Source organism: Chelon labrosus (assembly GCF_963514085.1).
Source record: "Chelon labrosus genome assembly, chromosome: 21".
Classification (NCBI taxonomy): Eukaryota; Metazoa; Chordata; class Actinopteri; order Mugiliformes; family Mugilidae; genus Chelon; species Chelon labrosus.
In genome coordinates, this window is record NC_140354.1 from 2,767,043 (window position 1) to 2,782,408 (window position 15,366).

At 40.5% G+C, this 15,366-nt stretch overlaps 1 protein-coding gene across 1 annotated transcript in view; it reads right to left on the reverse strand.

Moving 5' to 3' along the window:
- Positions 1 to 15,366, reverse strand: part of shank1 (SH3 and multiple ankyrin repeat domains 1) — a 46,534-nt gene that overhangs the window by 28,678 nt on the left and 2,490 nt on the right. Inside the window, exons 2-6 of the mRNA XM_084569899.1 lie at positions 6,462 to 6,665; positions 5,616 to 5,687; positions 3,969 to 4,077; positions 1,263 to 1,417; positions 237 to 404 (exon numbers count right to left, since the gene is read on the reverse strand). Of these exons, the coding sequence (XP_084426025.1) occupies positions 237 to 404; positions 1,263 to 1,417; positions 3,969 to 4,077; positions 5,616 to 5,687; positions 6,462 to 6,665 (708 nt within the window). The remainder of the gene's footprint in view (positions 1 to 236; positions 405 to 1,262; positions 1,418 to 3,968; positions 4,078 to 5,615; positions 5,688 to 6,461; positions 6,666 to 15,366) is intronic.

A 15,366-nucleotide genomic window follows, 5' to 3' on the forward strand; every position in this document is an offset into this window, starting at 1 on the left:
ATTCCATTAGACTGAAAGATTTTGCTCCAAGCACCCTAATTGTATTTGTATATTATTTGATATTTTATTTTATTTTGTGTAGAGTTGATTTAGTATTAAACTAGGTGTTGAAGAGCACACAGGAGATTATGTGTATTCATTTCTAGTGAATTACTTTTGATCTCTGCAGAGTTGAACACTGTTTCAGATCAGGCTCCCTTCGGATGTTAAGCACACATTTACAAAGACAAATATACCTGATGTGTTTCATCCCAGCCGTTCTCATCCCTGATGCCCAGTTTGGCGCGGTGGAAAAGCAGTGTTTCGCAGCAGGAGGTGTCGCCCCCGGTCAGCACAGTGTGGTAGAGCGGCGTCAGCCCTCGCCGGTCCTTGTAGTCTGGAGATGCACCCAGAGAGAGCAGGACCTGCAGGACAAGAGAGAAGAAGATTTAACCCCATGTGCAGGCCATTTTCAAATCCTGATAGTAGTAAGTTTGATACCCAATGAAGTAATGATTATTTAAACATTGTACAAGCTGAAATAATAAGAAAGCTGGAAGAAAAAATATCTTAAGCTGGTTTCCAACTATAATTCAAGGAACATTCATGGAATTTAAATCAAGATAGGAGCACATATAGCCAGGGGTTCAGAGAGGTTATGCAATATCCCACGCCAAAGAAAATTATGTATTCAGTCAGAGTCTGATGTAAACACTTCTACAGTTTAGCCGAGTTTCTTTTGTTTGTGGAAAACCTGGGCTCTAACAATATACCACATGCAATTATCGCCACCTGAATGAGTTTCTCCTCTAACAGGTACCTGGATTCTTAGCAATTTGGGAGCTGAAAAGCTGGACAAACGCCTAAAATGTAAATGCGCCACACGCCTTGAAAACCAGGCAGTCTTATTGTGAATGTCTTTCTGTCTCTCTCTTGATAAATATAAAATAAAATAATGGAGTTCTTTGTTTGCATGCATTTTGTGTGTGGGTAGGCGGGTGTATGTGGCTGAGTGCTGTGTATTCTATCTTCAGCTAGTCATATGGTAATACAAATGAGGATAATACTGAATCAATTTATACATATATATATAAATATATATATATATATATATATATAGAGAGAGAGAGAGAGAGAGCGAGAGAGAGAGAGAGAGAGAGAGAGATGTATCCCTGTGTAGGTTGGAGACGCATCTACAATCCTTTTAAAATGAAAACGAATTCATTTTTGCAGTAAGAAATCTGCATTTCCATAAAAGGACAACAACATGTGTCAATGTTTACCAGCAGGGCTGTATGGCGGTGGCCTCTAACAGCCTTGTGTAGAGGTGTGAGTCCATCTTTGGCACGGAAATCAATATGAGCCCCTCCATCAACCAGGACCCGGATGGGCTCGCCTCCACCTGGCTCACACTGCACTGCCAGGGACAGAGGAGTCTCTGAAGAACACACACAGATTCAGACATATGGTTTTTAATTCTTGGAGGGCCTGGCCAAGCACAGGGTCTGAAAATCGAATTATTTTGTAGCCATAGTTTGGTAGTTTGCGCTGTCTTTGAATTCCTAGTGAATAGCAGAAAATAATTCAGAAATAACATTATAAAAAATAAAATAACTTACTCATGATCTCCCTTTAAGCTATTTGTCTTTCAGGTGACTTAAACCTTTAGAGAAAGGCATTTTTGGTGTCAAGTCCAAAGCCGTAAATCAGATGATTTTCATTGATCTAAAGCGGTACATTAAGGTATAGCGTGCACTTGTGTAAAAATGTTGTCCATTTACTGCTACCTACTGCTGATCAGGGGGAACAGAGGGACGTACACGTTTCTCCACAGCTGTACTTTGAGCTAAAAATCAACACTGTCTACCAACCTCACATTGATAATGCAAACATGTAGAATCAAGCAGCTATAATGTTTACCATCTGGGCATGTCAGCCTGGAAAATTTTGTTAGTTAGAACAAAACACAGAGACTGACCAATTGTCAGTGGAAAAATTACATTTTGGACCAGATGCTGGTGTTTAAGGGAACATCAAAGTGACTACACTGCATCCTGAGAGAGACATGAAAGGCTAAAAAACACGAACACTAATCTCAGCGCTAGAGGAAAGGTCAGGCAGCATCATATTCATTATTATATATCCTCTGGAATTATTGTTTGTTCGAAATGTTTCTGCCATTATCCATTATTGCAGCTTTTATAACAAAGTGTGATCATTCGTTAATGATAGCAAGGAAATAAAAGGCTACAAACAATTAATTTTGACCACTTCATTCATTTTTTTTTTCTTTATTTAATTGTTGTTGTTTTTTATACCTTGGGGAAATTCTTTCGCTGCATTCAATCCATTAATTCTTTCACACAGTCTGAACGCTGGAGCAGTGGGTGGCGCTCAGTTTGGGGGATGCCATGGATGTAAAAGAATACAAACCAACGACCTTAGAGTCCCCAAAGCTGCCTCTCTAACCACTAGGCCACAGCTTATGTAGCCTCATGGTACTGTTCTGTGAGCCAGATCTGTGATCAAAAGTTACCGGCACAGTTTCTCCATAAGACATCAATCCTAAATTTTACCATCATCATTGTGTTATTTTATCCAGTTACTCATCCACAGAGATGCACATGATCTCAGTGAAATTTCAGCAATGCTGTATCATAACCCTGTTAACCCACTCAGCCCACTTCTGCAAAAGAAGCACCTACAAGGATAAAAGCATTTAAAATGTTCCCAGTTAAAAACAGGGTAGCAACGGAGCATTGGCTGTCATGGTGACAACAGATTTTTTGGCAGAGAGGAAAACGACTGTGTGCTTTTATGTTGGGTACAAATAATTTGGGGAAATGTTTTGACTGCACTTCCTCTGTAGTTGCCATGTCAGGATGACATGGGGAATCCCCATTTAGCAGTTCTCTTGGCAAAGATGGAAGTAAGCCCCTCTTGACAGGAACCAGACTGAATGAGGCAGAGTAATTTTTCATGCTTCTGGAAACCATTAAGAGAGAGTTTCAGGGAGGCAGACAGGATCAGTGAAAAAATGTTAACAGTTGATGGGATGTGGCTATTCCAGGACAACAGATCACATTTTTGCCTTTCCTACAAACATTAAAAGGAAAACCATTTCAAGCCATGAGGATGCCATGACATGCAGTGACATTCTCTGCAGATTCTAGTTAATTCTAACCAGTTTCTCTAGTCATAGATAGGTAGTTTTATTGTTTTTTTGTATTTATTTATTTTTTTTTTTGCAGCAAGCGTAAGCTATTAATGCAAGGATTTATTAACAGAAATGCTAAATCTTATGAAATCATAATTCCTTTTCTTGTTTAAATTATCATTTCCGATACCTGACTACACAAACCGTAGCACCCAAAGACAGAAATCTTTGTCAAATTCCAAGCTGTGATGTACAAAGTAGCATTAAACACCTGATGTATCATTTTCAGGTAGGAATACAGTACATCTGAGTACAGTATGTTAGTAAGGGGCGTTCATCAGGGATCTTTGTTGCCCCCCTGTGTTCTACAGTGGGAGTGTGTTTCACACCCTTGATGATGGGCTGTGTTTTGTGTTTTGACACTTGCTCCCAGAACGGCTGGAGTGACACTGAGAAGCACACCCAAACTGTAAATGAGCCGTCTGCTGTGCCCCCTAAGCATTAACAGGATCTGAGAAAAGCCACCAAATTGTGAACAGTACTGGCACAGATCCTTTCACAGAGTGTTAGGACAACATACTGCAGGGATGCAAGCAAAAAACAGAGGGTGGGTTTGCTGCTAGCGGACAGTTTAAAGGTTGTGTTTATACAGCGGAGCCTCGGGCCACACAGCTGCTGGCTACCAGCATGCCAATTAAGCTGCTTGATGTCGGATCATGTTTTCAAAAAAATGCTCTTCAAGTACAGTCTCTTATAACTGTATCAGCATAGGAAATTACACTGTGGATAAGTGACTGGAGAGGACTGTAAGTGCTACATGAGAGATACTTACCCCCAGTGTCAGAGTCCTGAAAGTTGGGATCGAGGCCCTTGTCTAAGAACTTGGCCATCTTGTCCACAGCGCTGGTTTGAATGTAATCCATGAATTTTTTCAGACTAGCCTGCATATGGAGAGAAGAGTATTAGATGAGTTTAACAGAGCAATATATACAACTCATGAATCAAAAAAATGGAGAACTGTACAGCATAAACTGTTATGCAGGTTCATCAAGTCCAGACAATGATGACATTTTATCTTAAATGCTACAAACACTGTATGTACAGTGTAGAACACCTCAGTACAATTTCTTGAAGTGTAGTACAGTATAATATACACTGAATGGCCAAAAAAAAAGTTGCCACCAATAAAAAAGGTCACACACTCTAATATTTTGTTGGACAGCCTTTAGCTTTGATTACAGCACGCATTCGCTGAGACATTGCTTCGATAAGCTTGTGCAATGTCAGAAGCTTTATTTCCATCCAGTGTTGCATTCATTCTTCACCAAGATCTTGTATTGATGATGGGAGAGCAAAAATTCTCAATGGGGTTAAGGTCTGGACTCTGTGGTGGCCAATCCATGTGTGAATGTCTTATGACTCATGGCTCATGATGTCTCATGCTCCCTGTCATTCAGTATATTCAGGTAGTCAGCTGACCTCATTCTTTGGGCACATAATGTTGCTGAACCTAGACCTCAGCAACTGCAGCAACCCCAGATCATAGCACTGCCCCCACAGGCTTGTACAGTAGGCACTAGGCATGATGGGTGCATCGCTTCATCTGCCTCTCTTCTTACCCTGATGCCCCCATCACTCTGGGACAGGGTAAATCTGGACTCATCAGACCACATGACCTTCTTCCATTGCTCCAGAGTCCAATCTTTATGCTCCCTAGCAAATTGAAGCATTTTTTTCTGGTTAGCCTCACTGATTTGTGGTTTTCTTAAGGCTACACAGCTGTTCAGTCCCAATCCCTTGAGTTCCCTTCACATTGTACGTGTGGAAATGCTCTTACTTTCACTATTAAACATAGCCCTGAGTTCTACTGTTGTTTTTCTTCGATTTGATTTCACCAAACGTTTAAGTGATCACTGATCACGATCAATCAGGATTTTTTTCCGACCACATTTCTTCCTTGAAGACTATCCTTCCAGTTTTTAATAATGCGTTGGACAGTTCTTAACCCAATTTTAGTAGTTTCTTCAATCTCCTTAGATGTTTTCTCTGCTTAACGCATGGCAATGATTTGACCCTTCTCAAACAGACTAAAATCTTTTCCACGACCAAGGGTTGTGTCTTTCTACATGACTGTTTAAAAAATGAGAAACTACTCATTGCATCAGTTGGGGTTAAAAAACTTGCTGCCAGCTGAAAGATAATTGCCCATTCAGTAAGTATCCAATGGGAGGCTGCTTAGTTCAATCCAAGTAGCGACTTTTTTTTAACCAGGCAGTGTATTTTAGTACAATCAAAATACTTGGTGCGTAAGTGGAAAATAGGCACAGATCAACATGCGCAAGTGCATACATAATGACAAACACCTACACATGCATGCATATTATACAGTATTGATTTTTATTCCCTCGGATGGTGTCAGTAGATTCATGTGAATGTAAGATAGATCTCACATTAGAGATTAACAAGATGGGTTTCATACCTTAGTGTGCAGTTTGGCCAGTTGCTTCTCATCTAGATTCGTCTGTTTGTACACCCTGGTCTTGTAACGAAACTAAACCAGAGATGAGAAAAGAGAAAGAAAACGAAGAGTTAATCCTAACACCGAGGGCCTTTGTCCTCAATTCTCTCAGCTTTTGGCCTAGATCCACAAAATGGGGCCTGCAGATTTATTGTACAGAGAAGCTTTATCTGGTTTGCTATACAAAGGTCCTCCTCTACTTCACTGAAGACAAGAAATTTGAAAGAAATGGTCTGGCTTTGCAGCAGTTTAAAAGCTATTTAGAGCCTCCACTGGGTAGTAATGCTGCATGAAAAGAAGGTGACTGTACTGACTGGGTAAGAGATTAGAGGATGTAGCACTAAACAGGTCAGAGAAACAAAACTGTGATATCCCTTTAACAAATGTGTATGAGAAAATGCACATGGTTCCTGGTTCATAAACCTGGATTTTATATTAGATTACTTAAATGACTCAACAGAAACTGACAGTAGATGTAATTAAACATTCCTCAATAAAATGATTGTGTCTTTTGGGATCTGAAAGTAAAATCCTCCTGTAGTGTGAGGCAAAAAGCTGACAGTCTACCAAGCAAATCTAAATGCTCTAATCCACAAGCTTCTTTGCTGGGATTTGGATGTTTGTTGCATGTATCAGTGACTCTTAAGTGAGTTATAAATATGTTTAGCATCTTCATTAACAATCAGTTAATGTTTTAAAATAATTTAAACAGTAGAATTTAACCTTTACAACAGCTCCTCAGTGACGACTATTACATTTAAGAATAACAGTGACATCTTGAGGACAGTTGAGAGATTTGAATATTACCTCCAAATATGGTACCCCTTTCTCAAAGGACTGTGGGTACTCTCTCAGCAGCCTCTCCTCCTCCAGAAATTTGGCATCGTAGCCATCCGTGGCGGGCTGGAACAGACCATAGTTCAGGACATCTCGCAGAGATTCGGTCAGGGAGCAAAGCACCTGCTGCTTGGCCTTCCACACTGTGGCATCTGGGTTAAACCGCAAACATTTCTGCAAAACAGACGGAAGTTGATTTAGCTCAGTTAAGTGGTAAACCCCTAAAGTTAAGAAACAAAGATGCAACATATTGATGCAACTTGACCCCTCAAATTAGATACTGGGAGCCATCATTGAATAAATGGATCACTTTCAGTTAATTTAAAATAAGAAAATAGCTCAAATTAGTCAGATCTTTTTATGAAGATGCATTTTGTGCAAAAGCCACAAATATTTATAAACTAGATTTTTAAACCTGTGAATGGAACGCTGTCTGAGGACCTCAAGCTGCCTCATATCGAGTGAAATGATTTGTATTATATGTCAGATCTATGCCTTGAACTTGAACAGGAAGTAATACCAAGATAGTAAAACTGGGGTGTTTTGATTTTGGCTTCAGAAGGGGGTGACGAAAGAGAAACAGCTCTCTGTCCTAGTGGTTTCAGCCTTTTTGACTTGGAAGCCCTAAATGAAATAGTGCTTCTTAGTATATATCTAACAGATTACTACATTTACTTCACAGATGGTTCTAGTTAAGATTTTCATATGTAACACATAACACTGCTGAAGAGAAAACCAAGGTTGCTGGGGCCACTTGTCATGTTTCAGATCCCTGTATGCGGTATGTACTGCCAAAGTGAGATTTTCCACATTAAAGTAATTGTTTGTGGCCTAAGGTAGTCTGGAGAGCCCTGAAACAGTTCACTTTTCAGCACCACAATGACCCAGAGCAAACAGCCAAGCCAACATCAGAGTAGCTTCACAACAACTCTGACGGTTATTTGAGCAGCCCAGCCAAAGACCATACTTAAACCCAACAGAACATCTGTGGAGAGACCTGCAGATGGCAGTTCACAGCTGCTTCCCATCCAGTCTGACAAAGCCTGACAGGATCTGTCAGGAAGAATGGGAGGAACCACCCAAATCCAGGTGTGAAAAGAGACTTACCCAAGAAGGCTAGAAGCTGTAACTGATGCCATGGAGCATTATCTACGAGGTATTGCATACAGGGTAAGTTTTTAAAGAAAGCCTTCTGTTCAGTTTAATTACATTTACAGCACTATGAAGTGGGCAAAATGTCAGGATATTTTTTGAAGCACATGTGCCATTTTCTGTATAACCAGTATGTTGGATTACTTTTCTTTCAAAGATGGTTTTGTAAATATATAGCAAAATTGCTAATTGTAGGAAAACAATAATTTTGTTTTTTTCTGCAACATGAATCATCTTTTAAACCAAGAATGTATCTCAGAATACTTTGAAGAGAGCACAATCTCATACGTCGGACTACTGTTTTACAGTGCAAGCTCTGTGGCAGTGGACTGCAGAGCTCTGAGGCTGTTAGTCCTTTAAGCCAGAAGGGGGAGACAGCACCAGAGCAAAGTGAGTAATTCCCGGTGGCCTCAGCTTTCAGACAGGATATGAATGTCAGTTTGGTGCAGCTTTAAGTGTCTCAGCTGGGGTTGTGAATGGTCAAATGCATAACAGCTCAGAGGCTCAGTCAGCAAAGTGGAACGTAACTCACTACACAGATGGCTGACAGAAGGGTTTTGGTACTACTCCCCTCCCTGCTCTCTATCCCTTTCCCTGCCTCTCTCCCTCTTCTTGCCCTGAGTGGAGTTGGGTTGCTTTTTGACCTTGATGCACCAGCAGGATGATTGGCCATGCAGGGTACTGCCAGCTGCAGGGATCTCCCTGCCTCTCACTGCATTACTGCATTACTGCATGGGCTGTTCTCTCTAGCCTTCTTATAACAGAGAAAATGCATTCATTCATTGTCACTCACTATAATCTCTTTACACACACACACACTCCTACAAAGAAAGAGATAAAACCCTGCACGAGGGGTTTGTGCAGAGGAGTAACATAACATTTTCTCCCTCTCCCTCTCCCTCTCCCTCTCCCTCTCCCTCTCCGTTCGCACACAGCCAAACTGGTCTCCGTGGCAACCGGTTCATTAGTGGAGCAAGCTGCTTGTTGCCATAGAGACATTCCTGTGTTCCCTTGGAGATGGGGTACTTGAAGGGTGCGTGTGTGCTTGTGTGTGAGCATGTGCATCAGTGTGAATGGGTTGTTGTGTGTGCCTGTGTGTGTGTGTGTGTGTGTGTGTGTGTGTGTGTGTGTGTGTGTGTGTGTGTGTGTGTGTGTGTGTGTGTGTGTTACAGCAGCATGGTGAAATAGAGCAGAGTAAAAGGGTGGGGAATGTCTAAGATTCTGAGTATGTGAGAGCACAAGAGGATGAAGAGGTGTGTCTGTTTGTATTAGATTAGGCTTCCCACACAGAGATGCACACACACAGACACACACACACAGACACACACACACACACATAGACATACACACAGATGTGCACACAAGCCTACACATTGCATTGACAGTCCCATCAAAGGAAGCAAGCAAACACTCTAAAATGAATCACAATCACAGCTGGAGAGAACAAAGGTTAATGATTGATCTATTGTACAGGAAGAATGTTTCTCCATTAAAATTGTTAGATCATAATACACTGACAATGAACGATTTTAAAAATATACTGTTCAGATGTTTAGAGATTTTACCTAATCAGCTATATCTCTTATTGATCTGTATTTCTGCATTGGTCCTCCTTCTACCTGCCCAGTCAATCAGGGCTCATCACATATTCATCATCCTAGGCATTTGAAATGCCACCTGGTTCAGTAAAATGGCATTTTTCCCCTGATTCTCCTTCTGTTACAGACTTTTGTATACTATTCATAATAATAGCTTGTGCACTGTGCTTTACTAACAACACAGACTGCCTTGCATCATACTGTATTTCCTCCAGTTTTGTTGTTGCAGTTGAGAGTTTGGAGCACCCTCTAGTGGATGAACAAATGTCTACGTTGAAAATGTAAAGATGCAGTATCTTTACACTGCACACAGAAATTACTGTAACTGCTAGGATGGCTTTTTTCTTGTGAAATTACGCATGCTGTTATAGTTGTTAATCAGTGCTCCTGCCCCATTACAGGAAAATGTCCCAAAGTATTGTACTACAAATTTAAAAAAATAAAGGTTTTTGTTCTTTGTTTGATATATTACTATATGTGACATTATTAGACTGTTAGTAAAGCATCAGTGCACAAGATGCACTGGATGACAAGTAGCCACTGCACTCCGGGAAGAGGTTACAAGCCAAACGATATTTGCAAACAATGGTTGAATTTTCTGGTAGGAAATTGAGGAAATTAATTTATTTTATTGTCTCTTCTGTGAATGAGCTGGAATTAATATATATATATATATATATATATATATATATATATATATATATATATATATATATTAGTAATGTACTTTTCTTTAGTCAAAACAAATAAGAAGAATCACGATCATGTCCCTCAGTATCTACATTTCTGACTAAGCTGTTGTGATGCCTTAAAATCTCAGATGCACATTTCTAAGAATGAATACAGTTTGGTTTCTGATTGTCAGAATTCAGTTGAAACCAGGACTTTTTGTTGTAGCTTTTTATCATTGTAACATAGGATAAAGCGTTTATACTCCAAAGAATATAAATTACCACGGATGTACTGCAGCTTTTTATGGGTTCATCCAGATTTGTAAACTACCAATAGCAATATAATGTTTGCATGGGCAAAACAACATCAAGACCCTTCAAAGACCCCATTATAACTGAGACAGTGGTGCATCTACAAAATAAATGAACCTAATGTCAATGCTTTTGAGTAACTCATTATACAATTTTCAGTTTCACATTAAGATCTTAATGCAAGCCCTTCTGTTTCTCTTGTGGTTTTATCATTATGCAGACCAAAGATTCTGTCTTGCCTCCTAAAGCTGTGATCACACTTTCCCACTCATATACGCCCACTCACTCTGTCCATGCTGCTCTTTATCTTCCCCTGCCTATCTCTATCTTATTCTCCCTCCTCCTTCCTTCTCTCTTTCCATCTTTCTGTAACAGCTCTGTCACTTATCTATGCAGAAATAAGAGTTGCTCCTATCTCCTCTCTCTGTCTCTGCCATTCTCTATCTCTACCCCTCTGGTCTTTTTCTGCAGGCCAAGTGCAGCAGGGACTAGAAGCCTTTAATGAGATCTGTGGGGAAATAACCCCCCACCAATAACACACAGTCACACACGGCAGCCATGTCGCCATTTAACTTCTCTCTCCTCTCTATGTTTCTTTCTGTCATTCCCTCTCTCTAAAGTACTTCAACCAGTCACTTTATCTTCACAGAAATTTAGAATCATTCCTTTCTTTTCAAGGATTGCTGTCACTCCTTCTGTGTTTCCTCTTTCTTCATTGTCATCTGTCCATCACATGTTGCCTTCCCTTGCTCATACTTTCATCTGTTTTATTTCAGTCCCCCTGTTCATCTTGGGGCTCCTTTCATTAAAATACAACCTCTACAGAGCTGTAGTGAGATACGGTGGAGTCTCGTCTAAGTTTTAACATATCTCATCTAGGAGCTAGAATGTAAGCCTGTGTGTCTTTGTGCATTTCAGTGGTTAAGTGCTTGTGAGGCCAAACTGCTGCTGCTAATACTTCAGAGCTGCCCGAATTTCGCTAAAGTCAAACAACAGAGAAAAACTCATTTGTTTCATGCTGTTTAATGCACTCGGCAGGCAAATGCCAACTTGACTGTGTGTGTGAGTTCGACAATCGAATAAACCTGAAAACAAAACTGCCTTCACCTCCTGCTGTGACAGTATCATATGAATGACTTGCAGTACTGTTGCTACTTGCTGTGCACACAAGCAAGTTAATGAACCAATGCTTTTTACATCAGCCACCAGTAGAAGAGGTAGGATCAGTATGGAGTATTAGGGCCCACAAGGACAGTTATGACAGTCATATTAAAACTAGGCTATATCTGATGATAAAGCGCTGTATAAAAGTAGATTATAAATGAGAACACTTCAATATTTCAATGTAAAGCAGTTTACTACATTAAATTTCAAATACTGATCACCTCTAAAAATCTATTTAACCAAATGTCACCCTGTTCCTGGACATCTGACCTCCAAATCACGAAAACAGTGTTTACTTGAGAAGTTTCCAACAAAGGTTTGAAATGCCCTCCCTGAACTTTGGTAGGTAGAATACAAAATGATTTTCAAAGTGCAACATCCTGACATGTCTCTCTTTCCAACAAAAGATACTAGACTGATCATCCAGGTGGATTTTTCATAGCTGCTAAATCCCAGATTTTGTCTACATTTAGCAATGCCCCACATCCCCTCCTGCTTGACAAATATTGTAGACTGATAGTTCAACCACTCTCTCTGTGAGCTTCAGTGAGCCAGCAGTGCAGTCTTTATTGACAGTGAGTTGGGAGAGATATCCCTATTAGACTTATACATCTCTACTAAGAGAGTTTTAAAGGTAAATGCCACAGTGGGGAGAAAGGAGATATCCCCAGATGTTTTCTCTTGAGTTCTCAGTGGAAATGTTTCAGGAGAGACGAACAAGTACAGGCTTTTATATCTTAAAATACTCTGCAATCCACACAACACTGTGGAAAAGGGGCTTCTGGTTTTATATGAAATTTGAGGCTCGGTGCTGTCTGAGCAAGAATACCAAACATTCAGAGTAGCTACCAGTTCATGTGTGTTTCTTTGCACTTCGTGACATTAAGAGTTTGTATTTGTGGACCATTTGTCCCTAGTTCCCTCCCCTCTTTGTGGCAAAATATCTCCCTTTAGACAGTCTTTATAACCATTCTTTATTAAAGAATTCTAGCCAGCAAAATGTACTTCAGGCTATGAAGGAAGATTTTCTGTCTCAGGTCTAAATGCAGTCTAATATGCAGCAACCTCAGTGGAATCATAATTTAAATTTCCATATCAAAGTCAATTTGAGCAGGTCAATCAGGCATAACATGTTATCATTTCAGAGATACACGACTGATTGGTGAATACTCAACATTAGAGTTATATTTGTGCTAAAAAGGGTAGCTGCTCTTTCGTCACTCCATTTCCTCCTCCCTCAATTCATAACATCTGTATTTGTAGTTACTCTCTTGTCTCATTACAACACAATTAACAAGCAATTAGAGTTTATTGTGGGTGAATTAGCTGACATGAAGAACAGACCTAATGTACTGAGAGTGTTAAGGGATATTACTCTACACCAGGGAGAGAAGGAAGGAGAGGAAGGGGAGGATAGAGGGCAGGAGACAGACCAACGTGGAGAGAAAAAAGAAAAGCAAAGATCAGAGGCTTTTATTCTGAAAGTGTTATATTGTCTCACCCAAAGACTACGCAGTCTATGGGTGAGAACGACAGTGAAAAATAGCCTGCGGAGGTTGAGCCAGGACAGGATGAATGACACAGAATAAATGTCAGAGTGAAAGCACTGTGTTATAACTGATGATATTGAGAAGTAAGACAATATGTAGTGAGTCACTACATCTTGGCAGGAAGTCTGTAAGGTTGCGTTTTAAGTGTCAGGCATGCAAACTGGTCAGGGGTCAAAAAGGTGAGAAGAGTGTGAAGAGGGAAATGGCCACGAACACCCCCCCCCCCCCCCCCCCCCCTTGGTAAACAGAGATTTACAAAGACAACAGACTACAAATTCACTAATTTTTACCAAAAAAAAAACTTTTGAAACTGTTTTTCCTCGGGCCTGAAGGGCATATTTCACTGCCGGGCCTTTATTTTACTCAAGCACATCGCGGTCCAGGCCTTTATTGGAAGGAGGCCAGAATTAGAGGCAGGCCTTAATTTCTATTTGAGCAAAACGAACTACGAGTAGAATGAATAAAAACAAGATTTTGTGTCTATTTGAACCTATAAAATACTAGGTTCATTTATTGAAAACGTACCGTTACCATAACATGGTATGCATACAGAATATTAACAACAAATGAGCGGCGCGACGCGGTCGGAGCGCACTGAGGACAGTGAGTCCGCTGCCGGTCGGCAGTCGCGCCGGGAGCGAGTGGGACCCGTCCCTCCCCGCACGGAGAGAGGGCGCAGTGAGCACTGATTCCACGACCCCAGGGACCCCAAGTGAGATGCGGGGGGTCGCTGTAAAGCTCGCGGCCGGAGCCGACGAGCCACCTTCGCCCCGAGCACTTCCAGGTCGACCCAGAGCCGGTCGCGGCGCACCGCCACGGAGGAAATGCGCCCGGCGGGGGCCGGCCGACGCCGGGGAGAGGTCCCGCTGAGGGGATCCTCCCACACCGTGCCGCCGAAACCCTGACCCGCCGAGATGACCGGCCTTTATTTACCTCCGCTGACAGCGAGACCGGCAAATGTTGGAGACCCGGCCGCTAATGGAATACAGGCCAATATTAGAGGATTTACGGTATATAGAACATTATATTATTATATTATTAAAATATATTAAAATAAAAGTCAACGAGTAGGCTACCCCCCCCCCCCCAAATATTTTCTCCTCGGATTTGCACGAATCACATAAGTCACCCAATTTGGATTGAAAACGGCGAATTTCGCCGAAAGGTGAGGAGTTTGCATGCCTGAAGTGTGTTCATGTATTACGTTCATCTACACATGAGTATGCATGAGTTTATGTGGTTCATCAATTTCCATCAACTTTCAACAAGAAAAATACATTAAATACTGCAGACTGACCAATAAACTGTAATTGTATTTTGTAAAATTATGACAGATCCTGAGCCAGTCTAATGAATATTTACATGTAAAAGAAGAATCTAAATAGAACAATATAAATAGTGAGATAATAGCAAAAAACGTCAGCATGTAACTTCATAAAATATTAGTTAGTATAATAGTTTGTAAAAAATTGTAAAATCTAACTTAAAGGCTAAAAATATGATCTGAATCAGCAGTTAAAGTCCACATGAATCTTTTTAAGAAAGTATATGAGAAAAATTGACAAATGTTACACATTTAGTTTAAGGGATGAACGTTGCACTTGTTTTAATCTTTATTTATTTATTGATTGATTTTTCTGGCAGGCGACTGTGGAAAATGTCCTGTTGTGAATATACAGAAAGTCAAGAGACAATACAATTAATCGTCTGTTAGAAACCCTTTCTGAAGTGACTATTTTATTTCTGTGTATGTCAATCCCATTCCAACTTTATTTATTTCTGTTTGCTCAACTTTATCCCTCTGAATCTACTTCTAACTCCTAGATCCACATACCTCTCAGCTACCTTCTATCCATTTTGATCTACTTCTGTGCCTGTCCACTTCCATTTACCTTTATCTCAATCGTTTTGTACTTTCATCTATTGTCTCCACATTCTTTTTATGTCTTTCTGTGCCCTTGTCTAAGTACAACTTTCTACCTCTATCTATCTCTATCTGTCTTTGTGTGACTGTTGAGCAAATTTTTGAGGTACTGACTCCAAGCACGAGTGAGTCTTCTCCTCCCAAGCATTTTCATTTATCCATCTTTTTACAATTAAACTTTGATGCCAATTTGTTGGAATAAATAGGGAGCTATGAATCATTTAGGGTTTGGTTTAAAAACACTCACACACAACCACACACTGCTGAAAACACCCATGCATAGATCAATAATAAATCACACGGCAGCAAGAGGGAGGAAGAAGCACTGAGTGAGGCATTTACAGTGACCTGAGATGGTAAATATAAAATATGGACACGCACACAAAATGGCATTCACAGTTACAGTCAGTTCATTGGTGATTTAAAACGCCACCAATGAATACATCACAGTGACCTTGGTGGCTTAACTGAATAGAGAAAAAAGAACAGACAGCGAATGTCTGT